Genomic DNA, 10,616 nt, shown 5'->3' with positions numbered 1-10,616 from the left:
TCAGTCAGAAAACTGCAGAACAGCAAGACTTGAAAGTGCAAGCTTGTTTTTGTGAAACGATAGTCTATTTTGTAATCGTCTGGCCCGTGAGATGCCAGGCACAGTGCTACATATCCATGTGCATGCAATCCATTCATGTGAACAAAAATCTGGATCAGATGCAAGAAGCGCTGAAGAGACACCCTCCCTTTGCTTTTCAGCCTGCAGATGTTCCTAAACCTGTGAGTGCACCTGGCCCAGTCCTCAAAGCCAATTCCCTGAGCAACCTGGAGCAGGAGAAATCCACCTATAGGTATGTAGTCCTCGTTACAGCACCCCAGGCTGCGGAGAAGGTGGGTGAAGGACAACTCTGAGATCCTTGCTAAGGCGTCTTAGAGTTCATTTATTGTTGCTTGAGCTCCACCTAGTGGACAAAAGTCACTGTGCAGCAAACACGACTGGTGTGGTGTGCAGAGACACAGAAGGCAAAGGTGATGTGTCTAACAGAGCCCTTTTTGTGTGCAGGAACCTTCCCCAAGAATTAGAAATCTTTTTGAGGAGCTCACTGTGTTTTGGGCACAGGGGCCAGAGTCTGAATTAAGCTCCTGGGACATTATTTCACCCCCATAAAGTCCCTGATCGGTGGAATAGTATTTTCTGAAAGTACAGGAACTTGGTTTGCAGATTGGCCAAATACACAGCACTGATGCTTCAACTCATGCAGCTCTTCATTCATAAAAAGTACACTAGTATTTAGGGCTGCATGATTTTGGCCAAAATGATAATCACTGCTATTTTGATCAATAGTAAGATCACTATTATTTATCACGGTTAATCACTGATAGTAGGTAGACAGATTTTTATTCTACTTTCACATTTAAATCAACAGAGCACTGTTTTCACTTTGATGTTGTGCTACATCCATGCTTATTAACAAAGCTTTGCACAAAATAAAACGAACAATAAGGCTCATCTTCACCTGAATTCAGTGCTATAGATAAAATTGTGCTCAAAAATAATAATAAAATAAAGGTGTTTTTTGGGCACCTATCTTTGGCCAAATGTTGCAGTTACATTGGTTATTTCAGTCTGTCTTTAAAAGTTGGTTGGATGGATATATATCCACCATTGTATTTTTTAATATTTATTTTTGCAGCTCTCACAGTGACATGATGTACAGACACTGTTAATGGATGTGTGAGTTGACGTTGGACAAAGACGGATTCAGTGGGATGATATTAGCGACGTTATTCTTCTTGGCCTTCATGCGTTCATCATTCTGCTGATTGTGGTGTTTTTTTTGTGTGGTTAGTTGTGTTGCTTTGCGGTGCAGACACAAGTCTCATGCAACCTTTGCATATAATTTGCTCTCCCCTAAATCTGAAAACAACTGATAATGGTTGATGAACGAATGATTTTTGTTTTGTCCGTCTAGAGCCGCATAATTCAGGAAACTTTTTCACAGTGCACATAGCATCATGACAGCTCTGCAAAAGTGGAGGCTGGTTGTTAGGTTAGGAAGCGCTTGATTTGATATGTAGCAGAGTTTTCCATGAGCAGAGCACAAATTTTAAATGTGAATATCGCATTTGATCATGTTCATTTACTGGAAGGTCAAAAGCATGATCCGGATTAATATCTGATAAATTGTGCAGCCCTACTAGTATCAAATTAGGACCATTTCAGGACAAGGCAAAGACATTTCTCTTGTTTGATAACATTATAAGTAAAGTTAGGCTTTGCTGTCGGCCTTCCAACTCATGTTGCCTCTTATACATTGGCGGACTAATTTGGGTTATCGTCACGGGTCTTAAGACCGCGGTGGAAACACAGATAACCTTGTAGTTCCTTCAAAAGTAGACCCCGGTACTAAACTTCAACACTGCTAGTTCTGCATGTTAGCAGGCTCATGAGGAACCTCACTTCCCTTTGAGCCTCGTTGCTGTCCTTCACTCCTCACCTTGTTCAGGATGTCCAGATTGTTTTCATGTGTCATTGATTCATTTTGAAATAACTGCACTGTTTCTAAAATCAAGACTAAAATGACAGTCAGGACATATTTGATGTATTCTATCTAAACGTTGTTCAGTGGGCTTCAGGCCAATCCTGCTGTGTAACCCTCTGCAGCTGTTTCACTTGTTTCTCTCTGCTTCCTGTGCAGGGCCCCCGAGCCACAGAAGCCTCACACTAAACCCCTGGAGGATGTAGTGCGTTCCAACCACTATGACCAAGACGAGGATGAGGAGTACTACAGGAAGCAGTTGTCCTACTTTGATCGCCGTAGCTTTGACAGCAAGGCCATGGGCCAACCCAGTCCTGGCATCAACCGCTTCCACGATCTGCCCAAACCAGCTCAACTGTCCTACCCATACAACAGGTAGAGCAACACGCCTCACGCCAGTGCTGTTGGCTGACGTACAACACTCCTTCAGTCAGTGCAGAATCATAGCTGTTGTTTTTGTTTCTGTCTACCTGCTGCAGAGTTGAGTCTGTGGAGAAGGTGAGTCCAGTGGAGAAAAGATATGAACCCCTGCCCCAAATCAGCCCGTCATCACAGTACGGCCCCCCCACGTCCGCCATCCCACCCAACACACTGCCCAAGCTCAGCCCTGGTGACGGTAAGCTATAAAACTTCTCTTACACGATTCTCAAAATTAACTTATCTACTGAACATAAAAAATTGTAGAGGTACAGAGATGAATCACTTCCATTGTTCAGGGCTGCAACTAAGGAGTATTTTTATTATCAATTCTACTCATTTATTTGTCAACTGATTGATTTATTTTTGGGTTTATACTAGAAATGACCCGGAATAGTTGATGATTCGATCTAAGGAGCCTGGCTGGACTGCCAATCTCAAGTCGAATCAGAGTTGTGTCTGACAATGTGGTTATGAAACAAAGCATTATTCCATTCAGGCTGTGTGGGAGTGCTGAATGTATGATTTTACATAGAATTGCTTGTTTTTCCTCAAAAAATCATGATATATAGTCTATTTTGGTGTACACACAAAAGAACATAGCACTAGTAAGCGCTGTAACAATTTAGCAGGGAGAGGCACGTATGAACTGCTGTGTGCGGCTTGCATTTCTCTCTCTAAGAGAAAGTCAAAAGTTTCACTTACAACCACAGAAAGCAAGAAGGGACAGAACTAAGTGACGTGTTCTGTCTGTCTTTCTGTCTACCTTGTGATATCGTCCACTGCCTTTCAGTACTGAGGACAGCGCCACTGTTGCACATTCACGCATACATGTACATACACAAACCTACACACCCACTTGGGAAACACAATAAACAGCCCTGGATGGAACACATCTTATTATAAAATAAACTCTTATACCATGTCCAAAAAAAATAATGTTGCAGATGAAAATATGAGTTGAGGGAGAGAAAAAAAGATTCAGCTCACATTCGACAGTAGACAAGACTTGACAAATCAAATTTGACTTCATAAATTCTTAGTCAAGTTCCTGAGTCAACACAGTGTTCTTCAAAAAAAGATTTCTAAAGCTTGGTGACACCTTTAAATTGCTTCATACGACTGAGCATCTATACAAACCCAAAGATATTCAGTTTACCGTCACATAAGATGAATAAATGCAGCAGAACTAAGAAATGTTGCCATTTTTGCTTGAAAAATAACTTTACGATTAATCGCCGATCAAAATAATTGAAGATTGATATTCTATCAGTTAACAAGTTCATCAACTAGTTGTTTCAGCTCTGTTGTTACGTATATTAGAGCTGAAACATCTAGTCAATCGATAATTCAGTTGATAGATAATTGGTCTGCAGCTGTTCTGATAATTAAGGGATCACTACATTTCGTCAGCTAAATTGTCAAACAAAGGGTGCCCACTTGCTGACCTTGTCAAGCAGGTGCCTCATGTACTAAGGCTGTGTCCTTGCTGCAGCGGCCAAGGGTTCAGTTCTAACCTGCAGCACGTCGTCCCCTCTCTCTATCTCCTCCCTTCTCTCTGAAGCTGTCCTGTGAAATAAAGGCAAAAAAACGAATCTTTAAATTTTTTTAATGGTCAAACACTCTATGGTCCCAGCCTCTTCAGTGTGAGGATTTGCTGCTTTTGTCTGTGTCATATCACTGTAAAGTGAATAGCACAGAGTTTTGTACTGTTAGACCGTCATCTTGGGCTTTAGGAAATTGTGATGGACATGTTTCACTATTTTATGACATTTTATAAACCAAATAATTACTTGATTAACTGGGAAAATAACTGTTGGATTCATAAAAAATAATGATCATAAAATAATCATCAAATAATTATCAGTTGCAACCCTAGTTTACATAGTGTCAATCTAAAAATACAGTTTTATTGTGCTGAATGTAAATGCAATGAAAGCCTTACCCAAATAAAGTGTGAGGATAAAATAGTTTGACAAAGACTGTATTTAACTGATTGTATCTTCCCTCATACGTTTCCAGGGAACTCCATACCCGAGCCGTTGAGTTCACCCAATCCTAAACCCGAGCTGCCAGCTCTCAGGCCGGCCAGCAGAGACGAACCCACACCAGTTGGCTACCTGCCCCCGAGGGGCGTTCCCGACAAATCCCCCGTCAACGGCACTGAAACAGCACCCCCAAAGACGCTGGGCGTTCCCGCTCCAACTAGCTATAACCGCTACGTCCCCAAGCCGTACACCAGCTCAGCCCGGCCCTTTGAGCGCAAGTTTGAGAGCCCCAAGTTCAACCACAATCTGCTGCCCAACGACACACAGGTGAAGACGGACCTGCTCGGCAAGCCCAGTGTGGTGAGCAACAGCGGTGGGAAGCCTCAGCTGTCGCCACAGCCCCTGGACCACGACAGTGGCCTGGACACCTTCACGCGCACTATGGACAACAGGCCCAAATACCAGCACAATAACATCAACGCCATCCCCAAGGCCATCCCTGTAAGGTGAGAAACTCATAAATTATTACATCCAGTAGCGACAGGAAGTTCTCTGAGGGTAACCACTGTGCTGCTGAAAGACAGAAAGAGACGTGTTTGTTCACAGGGATTTGTTCTCGTGTCCTCTGCTGAGCATTACTCTCTGCCTGCGATGTTTTGACTGATGATGCTGACTTCTGCGCCTCCGTCCCTCAGCCCCAGCACGCTGGACGATGATGACGAAGACGAAGGACACACGGTGGTGGCAACTGCTCGGGGGATCTTCAACTGTAACGGAGGAGTCCTGAGCTCCATTGAGACGGGCGTCAGCATCATCATCCCACAGGGTGCCATCCCCGAGAGCGTGGAGCAGGAGATTTACTTCAAGGTGTGCCGGGACAACAGTATCCTGCCCCCCCTCGACAAGGAGAAAGGTCAGTCCTTGAGATTCTTTATATCCTGAATGTGTCAAGGAACAAACAGGTACTGCGTCTGAGAGGAAAAATAGTCAAGTACTTGAGTTTTTTTAATGAACTGCTCCATCAGGATGTTTTACCAGTCTCTTTTTTGGATAGTTGAATTTTTGATGCCTACATTTTGTAATATTTTTTTGCATTTGTGACTAACTACAATTTACACTTCCAACTGATGCTGTTGTACTATAAGACAAAAGCAAATAACGTCGCTACTTTATGAGAAAACAAAAGCCCTAAAGAGATGGGACTAAATAAACAGCTGATTTCAGGGAAACAGTTATGTAGTTAGAAATATGCTCTTAAATGAAGTAACATCCATGCCAGCAGTTATAATTAGAATATTTCTTAATTTACATTAAGCACCAGGGGAGTGCGGTAATTTAATTAACCTGGCGAGTCAGTTAACAGTTAATTCTCATTCACCATGAAGGCCTGGCAACAGACTCTGCTCTGCCTCCTGATTGGGTAATAAATAACCCCTCATGCTGATTAACTCCTGCATGTTTAAATTGTGGAATTTAAATGTTGTTGTTGTGTCCGCACAGGAGAAACGCTGCTAAGTCCGCTGGTGATGTGTGGCCCGCATGGACTCAAGTTCCAGAAGCCCGTGGAGCTGCGCTTACCTCACTGTGCGTCTATGACCCCTGATGGTTGGTCTTTTGCTCTAAAATCCTCCGACTCCTCGTCGGGTACGCTGTCCTCTGTCCTTCTGGGGTCTTTGGGCTGGCTTTAGTGATTAGAGAGGAGAGTTTCTTTGGTGTCTGACTCATTTTAATCATTTCATCTGGTCTCCATATTCTCCTCACTTCCTCTTCATGCATGTGCTGTTTGGAGATTTTAGTTGTTTCCTTATTGTCATGCTTAATTTGAACTGAGGAGCCTTGTTTATTCAAATCATGTGCTTCCATACAGTTACAGTGGAAAAACACTACAGTGCAGTGGTTTGAGGCAGTTCATAGAACAATGTCACCTATTTGAAGAACTAATTAAGACCCTTTTCAAGTAAAAATGCATTGTTAATACTTTTCTTAGTCTTCTATGACAGTAAACTTAAAGTCCTTCAGTTTTTTTACTGCTGATTGGAAAAAACAGGCAATTTTAAGTGACTTGTGACCACAGCTGACACTAACTATTATTCTTCTTATTGATTAATCTGCCTGTTATTTTCTCAATTAATTGTTTTATCAATAAAATGTTAAAAAAAAATAGTGAAACATGGCCAGATTTCCAGAGCCCCCAAATGGTTTGTTTTATCAAACAAAAAACACAAATGTTTGACTTTTTTGCATAGAAAATGACTAAAAGAATTATTTAATGATCAGAATAGCTGGTAATTAATTTTCTGTCGATCAGCTCATTGACAAGTTGTTGCAGCTCTACTCGTGACTCGCTATTTTCTGACCTTTTTATAAACAATTAATGTGTTAATCACAATTAATCAGTCAGTAATGAAAACAATTGATAGTTGCCACCTTAAATCTCTTTTACATCACTGTTGTGTAATATGACAGTCAAGTATTTTAAACAGCAACATCATGTTTAATTTAGTTTAGTTGACAAGAATGCAAATACAGCAGTAAAAAAATAAAGCTGTACATGACATTGTCAGGGATGACATGATTAAGTCCAGGAATTAAATCTGTCGTGGTCTCTTATGTTCCATGATGTTACAGAAAGCATGCAATGTCTTCGAATTTTTAGAAAATGATTCTGTTTTTGTATTTAAAAAAAAGAGCTTCACTTATACCTGTTTATAATGTGGTCTGTACTGCGACTGCAATTTTAATTTACTGAGTCAAGATGGCAGTTTATAGTAAGGTCACAGGACATCTGCTTAAGTAACACATGACATACAGTAAGATGATCAGGTCGCTGTTTACAGTTTACGTGATTAGTAAATCATCAGTCAATAAATGTTAACTCAGAGTTACTCAGAAGATAAGCTGGAAGTAGTCACGTAAAAAAGGCCATGTCAGGTGCATGATTTGATATTTAAATTTCTTCGTTGTCTCCATGGTCGTATCTTACTTAGACTAAACTACTCTGCCTCCGTGATCTGCGGTGGTACTGCTCCGTTTTGTATGTATCCGTAAGCTTTCAGATAACATGCAGAAATACGGACAAAAGGAACGCAAAGTACAGACAGAAGGCTCCGTCCATCTCTGTAGCTAACGCTTAAAATAAAAGAGCCCTTAAAGGTGATCTCGTGTGATGCAATAAGAAGACTCCACAGATTTAGCACTGCACTCTGATGCAGCAGAACCAGAGATAACATTTTCTGTCTCTTCCACACATTCTTGTTTCTTGTCAATACCTGGTGCCTACATTACCCAGAATGCAACTCAAGTAACCTTAAGCTAGTAGCAGTTTAGGCAGCCTCAAGCCACAGTTGTGTCTAGATGGTAACCCCAGATTTGTAAAAACTCCCACAAGATTTCATGTTCCGTGTTTCGTGATGTTTCTCTAACAAAGTGCTTTTTGTGCCAAAACCTAACCAGACCTCAACCACAGCATTGTCACACCATAAAACAGCAAGATAAAAGCTTGTGGCTCACCAGACCTTCGCAAATCCAGAGTAACCATCTAGCCACAATGTCAAGCCACCAGCCTCATAAATGTAAACAAAGACCGTTGTGTCATGTAGATGTTCAGAATCAGAATCAGAATCAGAATACCTTTATTTGACTCCGACCACTCCGACCACCAAACACAGCTGCGTTGTGCTTTCATAGGCCGATCACATGCCTGTGTCTGAAATGCTCTTTTCTGTTTCTGGATTGCAGTTAATTTGGTGGCACATAAATTCATGGATGAAGTAACTGAGTTTATATTCATTAGATTTAAATGATACATGAACTAATCACACACTCACGCTGAGCAACGGGAATTCATTTCCTGCTTTATTTATGCATTAACTCATCATCAGTCATACATGATCTTATTAAGACTTGTTTTATTTATGATGATATGTCAGAATAATCTCTTTTGGTTTAAGTATCTGCTGTGATTTTTCTTAAGAAGAAGGGAGACGCTGCAGCAGCTGACATCATGTCTCTATTTCCTGCAGGTGATCCCAAAACCTGGCAGAACAAATCTCTCCCTGGAGACCCAAACTACCTGGTGGGTGCAAACTGTGTGTCTGTGCTCATTGACCACTTCTGAAGAGGGCAACAGCTGGCCTGTTACTGAATGTGATAAATCAGGGGACCTCAGTTTCCCCTGCCGCACTCCCACCGCCGCGACGGGGCGCACACTGCTCGATGAAGTATGAACCTGACACTCTCACGTTGTTTACTGTGCCCAAAAATAAAAAAAACAACAACAAAAAAAAAAAAACCCCACACACACAAGGAGAGTTGGAGGAGTCCAGCATCCCCACACGCTGTACTCTTGTTCTTTTCTTTCATTTTTTTTCGGTGCTTTCAAGGCTTGCAAAAAATAAAGATTAAAACAAGTTATTTAAACAAAAGGAACTGAAGTTGGAATGCATGACCAGTGCCACAGACTGAATAATCTCATTTTGACATTTTTAGCTAATTTTGTAAAAGGTCAGAGCGGTGCGAGAGAAACATAAAAAAAAAGGAGAATTTTGGAAACTCATTTAATATTGCAATGGGATTTTTGCGTACTGTAAAAAAAACAAAATAATATAAAAAAAAATAAAACACTCACAAACAGCAAAGTTGGTATATGCAAAACTTTTGTTTGTGAGTCCTGTGGTCATGCGTTTCACTCATGAAGGATCTCTGAGGACTTGAGAAATGCCGAGCCTGACTCACGAAGGAAGAGAGATGAAAAAATAATAATAAGAATGAAGGTTAAGTATTAGTATCAGACGCCCGTCTGTTGCGACGGGGCTCACTCTGTTTAAAACTGATGTTTTGTAGCAATGTTTTACCGTAGATAAATATACTGACTTGATTTTACAACTCCTGCTGTCTAGAGATCTATGCATGTGCTATGACTCAGGTCCAGAAGCCTGCTACTACTAAGTTCAACACATGAAAATCCCATCGTACACTGCAAGCAGTGATGCCTTATCTGCATATTAACTTTTCAGTGAAACTTTAAAAACATCGGATCCTTCAGTTATAGCGATCACGACGGAAAGAAAAAGTTGTCTCTGCATTTTCTCATAAACAGTGAACTTGGATTTTAGCACACGAGAATAATCGAGGCTGATGAAAAGGTATGCTTTCTTTTACTGCTATGCATATGAAGTCTGAGGAAATACAAAAAGCTAGAAGATGTTTAAATTGTGGCTGTACATATTGCTAGTATATGGCCTTGGTTCTCTGTAAATTAACTTTTGTACATCTTTGTTATTTTGTATAAAAGAGAAAACATTTGTTAAAAAAGAGAAAGCGGTTACATTGGTTATGTTTGTATTCTGGTTATACCCCTGAGCCTTGGAACTGACATAAGCAGTAATAAGTCTGACTTTTCTACCAACATATACACACACACTCTACTTAAGGCATTTTTAACAGTCAGAAAAACTTTTTATTCTTATTTACAAACTAGAGAAGTGCTTGGTTTAAATGATTTTAAAAGATGTACTTGAGGGGGTCTGCTGTGAAGAGTGGTCCCTTCCTTTATTTGTGATACTGGATGCTGTATTGTGTGCCCTGAAATGTATTTTTGTACTAATAGACAATTTATTATGGCACATCAGTACTATTTTCTTTTGATATGATAACACTGCTTCAACCCAACACTAGTTTATTTTCCCGTGTGGCTGACATTATTTTTATTTATTTTGATTTCTCTTCGGTTCAACTTCTTTTTTTTTTCCTTTGCGACACATTTCTAAGTATACCACTGTATTAATAAATAAATTCATTTTTAAAGTAACTGCTGCTCGTATCAGTGTGTTGTGTTGATCTAAACTTCCAGATGTTTTACACATTGCCACACCCAGGCTGTTTCTCCGCCAAACGGCTCAGAGGAGTCCTTTGTGGTTTGTGAAGTTGGCGATTGTATTAGCAGTGTGCGACGCTGCTTCCCAATTTATTCCACATGTAAACTCAGTGAACCGAGTCATCAGGTGGACTTTTCTGCGTATGCTGATATAAATCCAGCGCTGACAGTCATCGTTTAAAGATTAATGGAGTCAGTGGCGTGCATCCCGTTAGTTTGTAACCACAACAGCATTTATGTTCCTTAAAAATGAATTTCCTGCTGTTGTTTCTGGTTCACCGTCTGTTTTTAAATCAGAAATAAGTTCCCTTTTCTCTAAACAGACATGTTTAATGACAGAACACTCAGTGGCCAA

The 10,616-nt window shown here is 40.6% G+C and overlaps 1 protein-coding gene across 15 annotated transcripts in view; it reads left to right on the top strand.

Moving 5' to 3' along the window:
* The window catches only part of tjp1b (tight junction protein 1b), a 72,907-nt gene extending 63,902 nt beyond the window's left edge, over positions 1 to 9,005 (top strand). For 10 of the 15 annotated variants that reach the window (XM_078167818.1, XM_078167817.1, XM_033635849.2 and 7 more), the window contains 7 exons: positions 201 to 292; positions 2,141 to 2,356; positions 2,461 to 2,597; positions 4,421 to 4,892; positions 5,082 to 5,299; positions 5,887 to 6,030; positions 8,409 to 9,005. In XM_078167818.1, coding sequence (XP_078023944.1) covers positions 201 to 292; positions 2,141 to 2,356; positions 2,461 to 2,597; positions 4,421 to 4,892; positions 5,082 to 5,299; positions 5,887 to 6,030; positions 8,409 to 8,503 — 1,374 coding nt within the window. In that variant the 3' untranslated portion in view covers positions 8,504 to 9,005. The remainder of the gene's footprint in view (positions 1 to 200; positions 293 to 2,140; positions 2,357 to 2,460; positions 2,598 to 4,420; positions 4,893 to 5,081; positions 5,300 to 5,886; positions 6,031 to 8,408) is intronic. The other 5 variants (XM_078167819.1, XM_078167815.1, XM_078167816.1 and 2 more) reach the window with 4 other exon arrangements.
* The last annotated feature ends 1,611 nt before the right edge of the window (positions 9,006 to 10,616 follow it).

This window comes from Epinephelus lanceolatus, chromosome 5 (assembly GCF_041903045.1).
Source record: "Epinephelus lanceolatus isolate andai-2023 chromosome 5, ASM4190304v1, whole genome shotgun sequence".
Lineage (NCBI taxonomy): Eukaryota > Metazoa > Chordata > Actinopteri > Perciformes > Serranidae > Epinephelus > Epinephelus lanceolatus.
This window is presented reverse-complemented; position numbering and strand designations above follow the sequence as displayed.